The sequence below is a fragment of the Lissotriton vulgaris genome, chromosome 12 (genome assembly GCF_964263255.1).
Source record: "Lissotriton vulgaris chromosome 12, aLisVul1.2, whole genome shotgun sequence".
Taxonomy (NCBI): domain Eukaryota; kingdom Metazoa; phylum Chordata; class Amphibia; order Caudata; family Salamandridae; genus Lissotriton; species Lissotriton vulgaris.
This window is the reverse complement of record NC_141700.1, coordinates 787,660,689-787,677,287: the sequence shown is the minus strand read 5'-3', so window position 1 is coordinate 787,677,287 and position 16,599 is coordinate 787,660,689. Positions and strand designations below refer to the sequence as shown.

The 16,599-nt window shown below is 49.1% G+C and overlaps 1 protein-coding gene across 3 annotated transcripts in view; it reads left to right on the top strand.

Moving 5' to 3' along the window:
* The window catches only part of LOC147678725 (asialoglycoprotein receptor 1-like), a 154,457-nt gene that overhangs the window by 68,012 nt on the left and 69,846 nt on the right, over nucleotides 1-16,599 (top strand). For all 3 annotated transcript variants that reach the window (XM_086946181.1, XM_086946182.1, XM_086946180.1), the window contains exon 5: nucleotides 11,001-11,120. In XM_086946181.1, coding sequence (XP_086802307.1) covers nucleotides 11,001-11,120 — 120 coding nt within the window. The remainder of the gene's footprint in view (nucleotides 1-11,000; nucleotides 11,121-16,599) is intronic.

The following is a 16,599-nucleotide window of genomic DNA, read 5'->3' as shown; positions in this document are numbered from 1 at the left end:
CTACCTCCTCCTCACCTCTCACTGTGAGTCTATACCTCCTCCTCACCTCTCACTGTGAGTCTACATCCCCTCTTCACCTCTCACTGTGAGTCTATACCCCCTCTTCACCTCTCACTGTGAGTTTATACCCCCTCTTCACCTCTCACTGTGAGTCTATACCCCCTCTTCACCTCTTACTGTCAGTCTACCTCCTCCTCACCTCTCACTGTGAGTCTATACCCCCTCTTTACCTCTCACTGTGAGTTTATACCCCCTCTTTACCTCTCACTGTGAGTCTACACCCCCTCTTTACCCCTCACTGTGAGTCTATACCCCCTCTTTACCTCTTACTGTCAGTCTACCTCCTCCTCACCTCTCACTGTGAGTCTATACCTCCTCCTCACCTCTCACTGTGAGTCTACATCCCCTCTTCACCTCTCACTGTGAGTCTATACCCCCTCTTCACCTCTCACTGTGAGTCTATACCCCCTCTTCACCTCTTACTGTCAGTCTATACCCCCTCTTCACCTCTCACTGTGAGTCTATACCCCCTCTTCACCTCTTACTGTCAGTCTATACCCCCTCTTCACCTCTCACTGTGAGTCTATACCCCCTCTTCACCTCTTACTGTCAGTCTATACCCCCTCTTCACCTCTCACTGTGAGTCTATACCCCCTCTTCACCTCTTACTGTCAGTCTACCTCCTCCTCACCTCTCACTGTGAGTCTATACCTCCTCCTCACCTCTCACTGTGAGTCTACATCCCCTCTTCACCTCTCACTGTGAGTCTATACCCCCTCTTCACCTCTCACTGTGAGTCTATACCCCCTCTTCACCTCTTACTGTCAGTCTATACCCCCTCTTCACCTCTCACTGTGAGTCTATACCCCCTCTTCACCTCTTACTGTCAGTCTATACCCCCTCTTCACCTCTCACTGTGAGTCTATACCCCCTCTTCACCTCTTACTGTCAGTCTACCTCCTCCTCACCTCTCACTGTGAGTCTATACCTCCTCCTCACCTCTCACTGTGAGTCTACATCCCCTCTTCACCTCTCACTGTGAGTCTATACCCCCTCTTCACCTCTCACTGTGAGTCTATACCCCCTCTTCACCTCTCACTGTGAGTCTATACCCCCTCTTCACCTCTTACTGTCAGTCTACCTCCTCCTCACCTCTCACTGTGAGTCTATATCCCCTCTTCACCTCTCACTGTGAGTCTATACCCCCTCTTCACCTCTCACTGTGAGTCTATACCCCCTCTTCACCTCTTACTGTCAGTCTACCTCCTCCTCACCTCTCACTGTGAGTCTATACCTCCTCCTCACCTCTCACTGTGAGTCTACATCCCCTCTTCACCTCTCACTGTGAGTCTATACCCCCTCTTCACCTCTCACTGTGAGTCTATACCCCCTCTTCACCTCTTACTGTCAGTCTATACCCCCTCTTCACCTCTCACTGTGAGTCTATACCCCCTCTTCACCTCTTACTGTCAGTCTACCTCCTCCTCACCTCTCACTGTGAGTCTATACCTCCTCCTCACCTCTCACTGTGAGTCTACATCCCCTCTTCACCTCTCACTGTGAGTCTATACCCCCTCTTCACCTCTCACTGTGAGTCTATACCCCCTCTTCACCTCTCACTGTGAGTCTATACCCCCTCTTCACCTCTTACTGTCAGTCTACCTCCTCCTCACCTCTCACTGTGAGTCTACATCCCCTCTTCACCTCTCACTGTGAGTCTATACCCCCTCTTCTCCTCTCACTGTGAGTCTATACCCCCTCTTCACCTCTCACTGTGAGTCTATACCCCCTCTTCACCTCTTACTGTCAGTCTACCTCCTCCTCACCTCTCACTGTGAGTCTATACCTCCTTCTCACCTCTCACTGTGAGTCTACATCCCCTCTTCACCTCTCACTGTGAGTCTATACCCCCTCTTCACCTCTCACTGTGAGTCTATACCCCCTCTTCACCTCTCACTGTGAGTCTATACCCCCTCTTCACCTCTTACTGTCAGTCTACCTCCTCCTCACCTCTCACTGTGAGTCTACATCCCCTCTTCACCTCTCACTGTGAGTCTATACCCCCTCTTCACCTCTCACTGTGAGTCTATACCCCCTCTTCACCTCTCACTGTGAGTCTATACCCCCTCTTCACCTCTTACTGTCAGTCTACCTCCTCCTCACCTCTCACTGTGAGTCTATACCTCCTCCTCACCTCTCACTGTGAGTCTACATCCCCTCTTCACCTCTCACTGTGAGTCTATACCCCCTCTTCACCTCTCACTGTGAGTCTATACCCCCTCTTCACCTCTCACTGTGAGTCTATACCCCCTCTTCACCTCTCACTGTGAGTCTATACCCCCTCTTCACCTCTCACTGTGAGTCTATACCCCCTCTTCACCTCTTACTGTCAGTCTACCTCCTCCTCACCTCTCACTGTGAGTCTATACCTCCTCCTCACCTCTCACTGTGAGTCTACATCCCCTCTTCACCTCTCACTGTGAGTCTATACCCCCTCTTCACCTCTCACTGTGAGTCTATACCCCCTCTTCACCTCTCACTGTGAGTCTATACCCCCTCTTCACCTCTTACTGTCAGTCTACCTCCTCCTCACCTCTCACTGTGAGTCTACATCCCCTCTTCACCTCTCACTGTGAGTCTATACCCCCTCTTCACCTCTCACTGTGAGTCTATACCCCCTCTTCACCTCTCACTGTGAGTCTATACCCCCTCTTCACCTCTTACTGTCAGTCTACCTCCTCCTCACCTCTCACTGTGAGTCTATACCTCCTCCTCACCTCTCACTGTGAGTCTACATCCCCTCTTCACCTCTCACTGTGAGTCTATACCCCCTCTTCACCTCTCACTGTGAGTCTATACCCCCTCTTCACCTCTCACTGTGAGTCTATACCCCCTCTTCACCTCTCACTGTGAGTCTATACCCCCTCTTCACCTCTTACTGTCAGTCTACCTCCTCCTCACCTCTCACTGTGAGTCTACATCCCCTCTTCACCTCTCACTGTGAGTCTATACCCCCTCTTCACCTCTCACTGTGAGTCTATACCCCCTCTTCACCTCTCACTGTGAGTCTATACCCCCTCTTCACCTCTCACTGTGAGTCTATACCCCTTCTTCACCTCTCACTGTGAGTCTATACCCATCTTCACCTCTCACTGTGAGTCCATACCCCCTCTTTACCTCTCACTGTGAGTCTATACCCATCTTCACCTCTCACTGTGAGTCTATACCCATCTTCACCTCTCACTGTGAGTCCATACCCCCTCTTTACCTCTCACTGTGAGTCTATACCCATCTTCACCTCTCACTGTGAGTCTATACCCCCTCTTTACCTCTCATTGTGAGTCTATACCCCTTCTTCACCTCTCACTGTGAGTCTATACCCATCTTCACCTCTCACTGTGAGTCTATACCCCCTCTTTACCTCTCACTGTGAGTCTATACCCCTTCTTCACCTCTCACTGTGAGTCTATACCCCTCTTCACCTCTCACTGTGAGTCTATACCCCCTCTTCACCTCTCACTATGAGTCTATACCCATCTTCACCTCTCACTGTGAGTCTATACCCCCTCTTAACCTCTCGCTGTGAGTTTAAACCCCCTCTTCACCTCTCACTGTGAGTCTACACCCCTCGTCACCTCTCACTGTAAGTCTATACCCCCTCTTCACCTCTCACTGTGAGTCTATACCCATCTTCACCTCTCACTGTGAGTCTATACCCCCTCTTCACCTCTCACTGTGAGTCTATACCCATCTTCACCTCTCACTGTGAGTCCATACCCCCTCTTTACCTCTCACTGTGAGTCTATACCCATCTTCACCTCTCACTGTGAGTCTATACCCCCTCTTTACCTCTCATTGTGAGTCTATACCCCTTCTTCACCTCTCACTGTGAGTCTATACCCATCTTCACCTCTCACTGTGAGTCTATACCCCCTCTTTACCTCTCACTGTGAGTCTATACCCCTTCTTCACCTCTCACTGTGAGTCTATACCCCTCTTCACCTCTCACTGTGAGTCTATATCCCCTCTTCACCTCTCACTATGAGTCTATACCCATCTTCACCTCTCACTGTGAGTCTATACCCCCTCTTAACCTCTCGCTGTGAGTTTAAACCCCCTCTTCACCTCTCACTGTGAGTCTACACCCCTCTTCACCTCTCACTGTAAGTCTATACCCCCTCTTCACCTCTCACTGTGAGTCTATACCCATCTTCACCTCTCACTGTGAGTCTATACTCCCTCTTTACCTCTCACTGTGAGTCTATACCCCTTCTTCACCTCTCACTGTGAGTCTATACCCCTCTTCACCTCTCACTGTGAGTCTATACCCCTCTTCACCTCTCACTGTGAGTGTATACCCCCTCTTTACCTCTCACTGTGAGTCTATACCCCTTCTTCACTTCTCACTGTGAGTCTATACCCCCTCTTCACCTCTCACTGTGAGTCTAAACCCCCTCCTTACCTCTCACAGTGAGTCTATACCCCCTCTTTACCTCTCACTGTGAGTCTATACCCCCTCTGTACCTCTTGCTGTAAGTCTATGTCTTCTCTTCACTTCTCACTGTGAGTCTGTCTATTCTTCCCCTCTCACTGAGCCTTCACCTCCTCTTCACCTCTCACTGTGAGTCTATACCCCCTCTTCAGCTCTCAATATGAGTCTATACCCCTTCTTCACCTCTCACTGTGAGTCTATACCTCCTCTTTACCTCTCACTGTGAGTCTATACCCCCTCTTCACCTCTCACTGTGAGTCTATACCCCCTCTTCACCTCTCACTGTGAGTCTATACCCCCTCTTCACCACTCACTGTGATGCTATACCCCCTCTTCACCTCTCACTGTGAGTCTATACCCCCTCTTCACCTCTCACTTTGAGTCTATACCCCCTCTTCACATCTCACTGTGAGTCTATACCCCCTCTTTACATCTCACTGTGATTCTATACCCCCTCTTTACCTCTCACTGTGATTCTATACTCCCTCTTCACCTCTCACTTTGAGTCTATACCCCCTCTTCACCTCTCATTGTGAGTCTATACCCCCTCTTAACCTCTCGCTGTGAGTCTATACCCCCTCTTAACCTCTCGCTGTGAGTTTAAACCCCCTTCACCTCTCACTGTGAGTCTATACCCCCTCTTCACCTCTCACTGTGAGTCTTTACCCCCTCTTAACCTCTCACTGTGAGTTTATACCCATCTTCACCTCTCACTGTGAGTCTATACCCCCTCTTTACCTCTCATTGTGAGTCTATACCCCTTCTTCACCTCTCACTGTGAGTCTATACCCATCTTCACCTCTCACTGTGAGTCTATACCCCCTCTTTACCTCTCACTGTGAGTCTATACCCCTTCTTCACCTCTCACTGTGAGTCTATACCCCTCTTCACCTCTCACTGTGAGTCTATACCCCCTCTTCACCTCTCACTATGAGTCTATACCCATCTTCACCTCTCACTGTGAGTCTATACCCCCTCTTAACCTCTCGCTGTGAGTTTAAACCCCCTCTTCACCTCTCACTGTGAGTCTACACCCCTCTTCACCTCTCACTGTAAGTCTATACCCCCTCTTCACCTCTCACTGTGAGTCTATACCCATCTTCACCTCTCACTGTGAGTCTATACTCCCTCTTTACCTCTCACTGTGAGTCTATACCCCTTCTTCACCTCTCACTGTGAGTCTATACCCCTCTTCACCTCTCACTGTGAGTCTATACCCCTCTTCACCTCTCACTGTGAGTGTATACCCCCTCTTTACCTCTCACTGTGAGTCTATACCCCTTCTTCACCTCTCACTGTGAGTCTATACCCCCTCTTCACCTCTCACTGTGAGTCTAAACCCCCTCCTTACCTCTCACGGTGAGTCTATACCCCCTCTTTACCTCTCACTGTGAGTCTATACCCCCTCTGTACCTCTTGCTGTAAGTCTATGTCTTCTCTTCACTTCTCACTGTGAGTCTGTCTATTCTTCCCCTCTCACTGAGCCTTCACCTCCTCTTCACCTCTCACTGTGAGTCTATACCCCCTCTTCAGCTCTCAATATGAGTCTATACCCCTTCTTCACCTCTCACTGTGAGTCTATACCGCCTCTTCACCTCTCACTGTGAGTCTATACCCCCTCTTCACCACTCACTGTGATTCTATACCCCCTCTTCACCTCTCACTGTGAGTCTATACCCCCTCTTCACCTCTCACTTTGAGTCTATACCCCCTCTTCACATCTCACTGTGAGTCTATACCCCCTCTTTACATCTCACTGTGATTCTATACCCCCTCTTTACCTCTCACTGTGATTCTATACTCCCTCTTCACCTCTCACTTTGAGTCTATACCCCCTCTTCACCTCTCACTGTGAGTCTATACCCCCTCTTAACCTCTCGCTGTGAGTCTATACCCCCTCTTAACCTCTCGCTGTGAGTTTAAACCCCCTTCACCTCTCACTGTGAGTCTATACCCCCTCTTCACCTCTCACTGTGAGTCTTTACCCCCTCTTAACCTCTCGCTGTGAGTTTAAACCCCCTTCACCTCTCACTGTGAGTCTATATCCACTCTTTACCTCTCACTGTGATTCTATACCCCCTCTTTATCTCTCATTGTGAGTCTATACCCTCTCTTCACCTCTCACTGTGAGTTTATACCCCCTCTTCTCATCACAGTAGTCTATACCCCCTCTTAACCTCTCGCTGTGAGTCTATACCCCCTCTTAACCTCTCGCTGTGAGTTTAAACCCCCTTCACCTCTCACTGTGAGTCTATACCCCCTCTTCACCTCTCACTGTGAGTCTATACCCCCTCTTAACCTCTCACTCTGAATTTATACCCCCTTCACCTCTCACTGTGAGTCTATACCCCCTCTTCACCTCTTACTGTGAGTCTATACCCCCTTTTCACCTCTCACTGTGAGTCTATACCCCCTCTTTATCTCTCACTGTGAGTCTATACCCTCTCTTCACCTCTCACTGTGAGTTTATACCCCCTCTTCTCATCACAGTAGTCTATACCCCCTCTTCACCTCTCGCTGTGAGTCTGTACCCCCTCTTCATCTCTCACTGTAAGTCTATGTCTTCTCTTCACTTCTCACTGTGAGTCTATACCTGCTTCTAACCTCTCACTGTGAGTCTATACCTCCTCCTCACCTCTCACTGTAAGACTTTCCCCTCTTCACCTCTCACTGTGAGTCTGAACCCCCTCTTCACCTCTTACTGAGCCTTTAACTCCTCTTCACCTCTCTGCAAGTCTATATATGTACTTTACCTCTTACTGTGAGTCTTTGTCTCCTCTTCACCTTTCGCTGTAAGTCTATACTCCCTCTTCGCCTCTCGATGTCAGTCTATCACCTCTTCACTTCTCACTGTGAATCTTGATACTACTCCTTACCTCTCACTGTGAGTCTATACCTCCTCTCCACTCAACACTCACCATGAATTTACACTATGTCTTATGTTTACTGTGCTCACGTGACTGCACATGTCAATCAGGGGTCATTACTCACCTTCTCTGTACTATACCACCCTCATGGTGAGTCTATAAACTGTCACCCTTCGCTCTACTCCCTGTTCGCTCTGATTCGGTAACTCATCTCTGCTTCACTCTGCTCACCTCTCCATTTTCATCTAGAATTCCTCTTATCTTCTCAGTGTGAATCTATAACTCCTTTTCCCTTCGCTCTGTTCACCTCTTAGTGTGAATCTATAAATCTTCTTCACTTCACCCTGCTCACCTCACATTGTGAATCTATAACTTCACTTCTCTTCACTCTGTCCACCTCGCATTGCGAATCTATAACTTTTTCATTCTACTCACCTCAGTGTGAATCTATAACCCCCCATCTCTTCACTTTGGTCACCTTTCAGCATCAGTCTATATCTCCTCTTCTCTTCACTCTCTCCACTTCTAAGTATGAATCTATTACTGCTGTCCTTTTCACTCTGCTCACCTCTCAGTGTTAGGGCTGGAAGGGATCAGGGATAGAGGACTTTGTACATTCTGATGAATACTTCTAGCTACAGATTCCTCACCTTAATATGCCCACCAGACTGCACCCACAAAGCTTTCACCAGCAATGCTCCCGCTTGCCACTATGTAGCGCTATGCGGCTCAGTGTTGACTCTATACCGAGCCAGAAATGACAGCGAGGAGGTGCCACCCCTGCACACTGGCATCAGTTCCTTTCTTTCTGTGCCTTCCGAGATGCAATACAGCCATACAGTTGCAGGCGCACACGGTCACAAGGGATTTGACCCTGGACAAGACACAGAAAGACGAGCAAACTCCAAGAAGTATCCTCCAGGCTCAACTGTATTGCTGTTCGTATCTCCTGAGTGATATCAGTTGCAACAATTGACAACTTTGATGTACAAACCAATACAAGAGCCTTGAGAAAGCCCCAGGCTAATAGGCCAACAGAGGGCGAAACACGTGTCGGCTGCTCCAACAACTACCAACTTGTGAAATATGTTATGAATATAATAGAAACTTCGGATGGAGAATAAATTAAGAAACAACATGAAAGAAACAGTACTCAAATGTATTCGAATGTACCGCACTCGCTCGATGGAATAAGAAATAACCTTAAATTAAATAGGAGGGCGATTCAACCATTTCATAATTGTTCATAATAGAGGTCCAAACCTCGAGGAAGCGTCCTACCTCTAAAATGAAGGGGGCATTATCTTCTAGGGAGAGAGAGCTTGGAACTTACAACCCGAACACTGCAAGCTTGTCACAGTTAGTTGTAGACCACCTTCAGATGACAGCAAACCTCCTGTCATCATGGTGGTTTATGAATAATGAAATGAAGTCACACCGTAGTCCTTTGCAGAGGCTTCCTTTCATTGGGGTGTCCTGGATACTGTGCAGTTCAGGTCCTTTCTCCCTGTTGCAACAAGCCCAGAACATTCAGGCTATGATCCCAATGTTGCAGACTCAGTCCCTGGTTTTGGTCAGAGGAGCACTTTTTGGCCTTATTGCCTCCTGCATCCTCTTTATCGACTACCCCAGTTGGCACATGCCGGCTGTACAATGGATCCAAAGTCCCAGTGCCCATCACCAAGGTAAACCTATTGGAGGCCATTCAGATCTCAAAGGAGAGACTCCTCACGATCTGCAGTGGTGACTCCTTGTCTGCAACTGGACCAGTGACAGGCCCCTCTACCTTCCCCACCCAGAGCTGACGGCAGTGATGGGCATCTCACTGCTGAGTTGGGGAGGTCATTTCAGAGCCGTGGAGATTGGAGGACACTGGTCTCTGTTGGAAGCCCATCTTCATAGGAACTTGTTATAAGCCTTTTGCCTGGCTTTGTAGGCCTTCCTACCATCCATCAAAGGGAGGCTGGTGCAGAGTCTCATGGACAATATCACAACCATCCTCCGATTAAGATCCTACTTCGGGAGGACCTTCTGTCTCAGCAACAGTGCCAGTCCTCCACCTGAATCTACAAAATGTACACCTCCAGGTGTGGAGAGTGAACGGCAGTAGTTGACTGCATTTGCTCTGCATCCTCAACTGGTGGATGTCATCCTTGCCGCCAGACTCCCTTTCACGAAGTCCACCTATGTTAGGTGATTGCTCAAGTTTGTGTCTTGGTGTGGTGCCCTTTACAATCCAAGCAGTCGAATGTCCTTCTGTTTGTTTTGTCTTTGACCCACCAAGGAATTGGAGTTGACACTACTGAGGGTTATCTGTGGGTCTTTTTGCATTTGCCGGACCAGCCGTTCTTATTTAAATGACCTATTGCGATGAAGTTTATAAAAGTCTTGACACGTGTTTCCTCCCAAACCGTTTGTGATGCCTCAGTGGGACCTTAATTTGGTCTTTAATGTTTCGCATGTGCCTGCCCTTCGAGCTGATGCATTGCTGCTCTCTATGTCTCTTAACTTTACTTTGAAGACTATTTCTCTCTTTGCAATTACTTCGGCTCATTGTGTGAGTGAGCTTCAGGCAGCCTTGGTACATCTGCTCTCCACCAACTCGTTTTGAGTTCTCAGACAGTCTTCTTGCCTAAAGTTGAGCCCTTTTGAGCCCTTTCCATGTTCGGCTGTCTATCACCCTGCCAACTTTCTTTGCCCCACTTCATTCCTTGAAAGAGGAGGAGAGTGTTCATCAGCTGGACTCCAAAAGTGCTTTAAGCTTTTATATTGATCGTACAAGGAAGCACCGGTGGACGTTCAGCTTTTTTGTGGGGTTCAACGGGGTGTAAAAAGGGAAGGCTGTGCCGAAGAGGATCCTGTGGAGGCGGACAGTCTTCTGCATTAAGATCTGCTTCACATTGGTCAAGAAGAAGCCACTGGAAGGCCCGAGGGCCCATTCCACCAGGGCTAAGGGTGGCATCACTGCGTTGGCACATGGAGTCTCTGTCCTTGACATCTGCCAGGCTGCAATGTGGACGTCAGAACACACGCTCGTTAAGCACTATTGCTTTGATAGCCAGGTCTGGTGGGATAGAGCTTTCGCCTGCTCAGTCCTGCAAGAGTTTTGTTATGTGTCCAATACACAGACCCTCCATCTGGGGAGGTACTGCTTTGGCATCGAATCTATGGTGAAAAATCTGTGGTTAGGAGTATCCACGAGAAGAACACGTTACTTACCTTTGGTAAAGCTCTTTCTATGTAACAACAGATTCCATACTACCCTCCCACCAAGCCGTTCTGTGGAGTGGCCTCTTCCTACCATCCGAAAGGATCTCAAATTAGAAATATGCACACTATTACTACCAATTGTTCACACTCTGCTTCAAAGGGTCTGGATTGAGGCAAGAAACTGGCGTCAACGCTTGGGTGGTGGATATATGGGGCTCTGGTCTGTCACATAGAGGGCTGTATGGAGTCAACATGGAGCAGACCAGCACCACCTAGTGTCATGCGGGAGCATTGCTGGTGAAAGCTTTCTATATTCAGTCTGGTGCCTGGTGATATTCTAAAGGTGAGGAATCTGTGGTTAGATGGAATATCCATAAGAAACTACATTATGGAATATAGGTGACTTGTGCTTCTCTGTTCTTCTCCTCTAGGATTGCCTCCAAGTGCGTTATTCTACCCCTCTGCAAACAGGTCATCCCGGCTCCTCTACAGTCTGTTCGCACTGTGCGCTCTGCTGCTCACCGTCATCATCATTGTAGTAGCTGTAAACAGTGAGTACTATGTGTGAGCAGAGATACAGTCCCTGAGGGCTTGAAGGAACCATCAGCTGTCAGGGTCACACAACGCATCAGTTTTATGACGAACCCTCACCTCCCGGCTGAAGGTCTGTGGAGAGACGATGCTTGTTATCTAGGCCTTGGTGAGCTCACAGTACACAGGGATGGTCATCTCTGTGACTGCTGGACTACGGGCTATGACCTGATCCACTCTCTGGACACATAATCTGTCCCCTCTGGGACCTAACGGGTTCAGGGAATAGAAATCCTGTCACTTTAAGGGTTAGACTATGGCGGGAGATACAACGTCTGTCATATCTTTAATCTGGGAAGCTCAGTGGATACCTAAGCTGTCCTCTCTGGGACCACATGGGCTCAGAGAATTGAGACTAAGTTACCTCTAGGGCAGGACTGGCTGTCACTCTTAGGATCTGATGGATGCGGAGTGTGCAGCGTTTGTCGCCTGCAGTCTTAAATGGCTGCATTAGGGGACACAAGGCCTCTGATTTTAGGGATGGGTGGGAGCAGGGAATGTATTTCTAGGATTGGATGAGGTCAGCTGGTGTTGAGTCTGTTGATTCCAGGGCAGAGCACTCCCAGGAGCAGCGGAGCCTCACTGCTCCGAGAGGAATGACTCGGCAGCCTTGGCCTGTCCTGTCTGAGACAAAATGGGCTCAAAGGATAGAGGGGCGGTCATCGCTAGGGCTGGACAGGATCAGCGGATAGAGGCCGGTAGGGATAAGGAACATACCACCATTCACTTCTAGGGCTGGAAGGGATCAAGGATAGAGGACTGGTCACCTCTAGGGCTGGAAGGGATCAGGGATAGATGACCGGTCACCTCTAGGGCTGGAAGGGATTAGGGATAGAGGACCGGTCACCTTTAGGGGTGGAAGGGATCAGGGATTGATCACCGGTCACCTCTAGGGCTAGAAGGGATCAGCCATGGAGGGTCAGTCACCTCTAGGGCTGGATGGGATCAGGGATTAATCACCGGTCACCTCTAGGGCTGGAAGGGATCAGGGATAGAGGACCGGTCACCTCTAGGGCTGGAAGGGATCAGGGTTTGATGGTCAGTCACCTCTCGGGCTGGAAGGGAACAAGGGATAGAGGACTGGTCACCTCCAGGGCTGGAAGGGGTCAGGGATGGAGGGTCAGTCAAGGGATCAGGGATAGAGGACTGGTCACCTTTAGGGCTGGAAGGGATCAGGGATTGATCACCGGTCACCTCTAGGGCTAGAAGGGATCAGCCATGGAGGGTCAGTCACCTCTAGGGCTGGATGGGATCAGGGATTAATCACCGGTCACCTCTAGGGCTGGATGGGATCAGGGATAGAGGGCTGGTCACCTCTAGGGCTGGAAGGGATCATGGATAGAGGGCCGGTAACCTCTAGGGCTGGAAGGGATCAGGGGTTGATCACCGGTCACCTCTAGGGCTGGAAGGGTTCAGGGATAGACCACTAGTCACCCCCAGGGCTGGAAGGGATCAGGGATGAAGTGCCGGTCACCTCTAGGGCTGGAAGTGGTCAGGGATAGGAGGCTGGTCCCCTCAAGGGCTGGAAGGGATCAGGGATGGAGGGTCAGTCACCTATAGGGCTGGAAGGGGTCAGGGATAGGATGCCGGTCACCTCTGGGCTTGAAGGGATCAGGGATAGAGTAACAGTTACCACTAGGGCCGGAAGGGGTCAGGGATAGGAGGCCGGTCACCTCAAGGGCTGGAAGGGGTCAGAGATAGGAGGCCGGTCACCACAAGGGCTGGAAGGGATCAGGGATAGAGGGCCGGTCACCTCAAGTGCTGGAAGGGATCAGGTATAGAGGGCTGGTGACCTCTAGGGCTGGAAGGGATCAAGGATTGAAGGCCGGTCACATCTATGGACCTAGAGAATGGGGACAGTCACCTCTAGGACTGGATGACCCTGGGCCCTGTGTTCAGTCTGAGGGAGCTTTGCAATGGCCTGTACCATTGCCCTCCCACACCCACAAATGTAACACGTTCATATTTTATAGGTTCTGGCTGCACACTCCTTGCACCCTGGCACAGCTGCTCGCCTGGCACGCCCTCTGGGGCTTGTAGTATTTGATATCCATTCACAATGAATCTGCAAGCCAGGACGAACTTTTAGGATCCACAGGGGACTCCTGGAGCTTCGTACCATTGCTACCAGAGAGTTAGAGGGAGGGAGAGAGAGGGCGAGAGAGGAAGAAAAAGAGAGAGAGAGACAGACCGAGATAGAGAGAGTAGAGAGAGAGAGAACTAGAGATAGAGATTGATATGTATATATATATATATAAATATATATATATATATATATATATATATATATATATATATATATATATATATATATATATATAGAGAGAGAGAGAGAACTAGAGATAGAGAGAGTGATATGTATATATATATATATATATATATATATATATATATATATAGAGAGAGAGAGAGAGAGAGAGAGAGAGAGAGAGAGAGAGAGAGAGAGAGAGAGAGAGAGAGAGAGAGAGAGAGAGAGAGAGAGAGAGAGAGAGAGAGAGAGAGAGAGAGAGAGAGAGAGAGAGAGAGAGCGAGAGAGGAAGAAAAAGAGAGAGAGAGAGAGAGACAGGCCGAGGTAGAGAGAGAGAGAACTAAAGATAGAGAGAGTGATATATATATATATATATATATATATATATATATATATATATATATATATATATATATATATATGCTACAATTATCCAAGCATTCACTGCCTCCACCAAATCGAGAGTTGCGTCGTCACCATAAGACTCCTTGGATCGAGTCTCGTTACTCCATCATTTAAACGACCACGCCGTGTGAGATTTCCAAATTTCTTTATTTCGCCGCTCTATATGTATATATATATATAGAGAGAGAGAGAGAGAGAAAGAGAGAGGAAGCAAGGAGGGAGAGAGAGAGAGAGAGGGAGGGAGGGAGGGAGAGACTGAGAGCAAGAAAGGAAGGTAGAGAGAGGGAGAAAGTGCAAGAGAAAGAGGGGGAGTGGGAGAGACAGAGAGAGAGGAAGAGAGAGAATCTCACCCCTAAATCCCCCCAAAAATTCCCCCAAACACATTCCCTTACCTACCCCTAAACCCTAAAAAGTCCCTACCACCCAATACCCTTACCCACCCCATAACCCCAAAAACACCCTTATCACACAATACTCTTACCCACCCCATAACCCTAAGAACATGCTTACCACCCAATACCCTTACCACCCTTAAACACCCCTTACTACCCTATTCCCGTATCCACCCCTAAAATATAAAATACCCAGACCATGTTTTCACTTACCCACCTTTAATCTCTAAAAAAAGATCTTTACCACTAAATATCCTTACCCACCCCTAAACACTGAAATACCCTTACTACCCAAAACCCATACCCAACCCTAAACCCTAAAAATCACCCAATACCCCTGCCCACCCATAACTCTAAAAATACCCTAACTACCCTATTCCACCCAATACCCCTACCTTTGCTAAATCCCCAAAACAACCTTACTACCCAAAACCCTTACCCAAACCCTAAAAATCTCTTGGTACCATTATCCACCCTAAACCCTAAAAACACCCTTACCACCCAATATACTTATCCACCCCATAACCCTAAAAACACACTTATCACCCACTCCTAAACCACCCTTACCTTACCACCCAATACCTTATCCACCCCTTAATCCCCCAAAACACCCTTACCACCCTATTCCCTTACCCACCTCTAAACCCTAAAAACACGCTTCCCACCCAATACCCTTACCACCATTCCCCTAATCCCTAATATATAAAGGCACTGCTTGGCAAAGGATGCGTTGTAAAGGCTGTTTCCCCTACAACAAGACGTGATTGGGTGACAGAGTCTTTCACCTCTAGGACATGACGGGATCAGGTGACACAGACTCTGTTACCACGATGACAGGATGGGATCAGAGGGCCCAGGGAGTGTTACCTCTAGGACAGGATGGAACCAGGTGACACATACTCTGTTATGTCTAAATCGGATCAGAGGACACAGACTCTGTTACCTCTAGGACAGGATAAGATCAGGTGATACAGACTCTGTTACTCTGTTACCTCTAGGAGAGGATGAGATCAGGTGACACATACTCTGTTACCTCTAGGCCGGGATGGGATCAGGTGACACATAGTCTGTTACCTCTAGGACAGGGTAAGATCAGGTGACACAGACTCTGTTACCTCTGGGACAGGGTAATATCAGGTGACACAGACTCTGTTACCTCTAGGAGACGATGGGATCAGGTCACACAGACTCTGTTACGTCTAAGAGAGTCTGGGATCAGGTAACACAGAGGGGTCGATTCCGATTCGGGAAAAAAAAGTCTGTACGATTTGTATCCGGAGCCCTCTCCGTACGAATCGTATCCGTCTGTCCGAGTCGCGTAGTACGATCCGTATTCCGTGAATCCGTCCGAATCGTCACGATCCGTACGTATTGCAAGGCTGAAACCGTGAACCGTACGACTCTTACACATGCCCTATGACCTGACGAATACGATCCGGACCGGGGTATGAGGACGCGATTCGTACGGTCCACGTCAGGTAAGGGCGAGTCGTACGGAAAAGCACACAAACACATACACACCATACGGTCCGTACACCCCATGCTCGCAGGGGTACGGTGCGGGTGTACGAGTCGTACCCCATGTACGATGGGTGTACGAGCCGTACCCCATGTACGATGGGTTCACCCATCGTACATGGGGTACGGCTCGTACACCCCATGATCGCAGGGGTACGCACCGTACCCCTGCGATCATGGGGTGTACGCACCGTACCCGGGGGGGGGGGGGATTCCGTACCTGTTTCGGGGCGAACTCTGCTTTTACGGCTGTTTTCAGCTCCTGTAGAAAAAAGGTCATACGGTGCGTACCCGACACGTATCGTATTTGCTGGGTCGTAAAAACCAGCCGCAAACTGTACAAATGTCGCGTACAGCGGGTTCCGAGGGAGAATCGTACGGAGATTAGAGTCGTACGGTCTCTGTACGACTCGTACGGAGTATGGCTACTGGTACGAATCGTACTTCGTCGTACGTACGGGTGACGTTGCAGGGTACGATTTGTATGGGAAAAACGCTCCGAACGGCTATTCGGAGCGGTTTTTCCCGAATCAGAATCGGCCCCAGAGTGTGTTACCTCTAGGACAGGTCGGGATCAGGTGACAAAGACTCTGTTGCCTCTAGGACAGGATGGGATCAGGTGACACAGACTCTGTTACGTCTAGGAGAGGTTGGGATCAGGTAACACAGAGTGTGTTACCTCAAGGAGTGGATGGGATCAGGTGACACACTCTGTTACCTCTAGGACAGGACAGGATCAGGTGACGCAGAGTCTGTTACCTCTAGGACAGGACGGGCCCTTGTATTCACTCTGAGGGTGCAGGGCTGTTGCCTCTATGAACCTTAGGGCTGCGGATCATTGGAGTCTCAGGGCATCCATGGTTCTGTGTTCTAAAG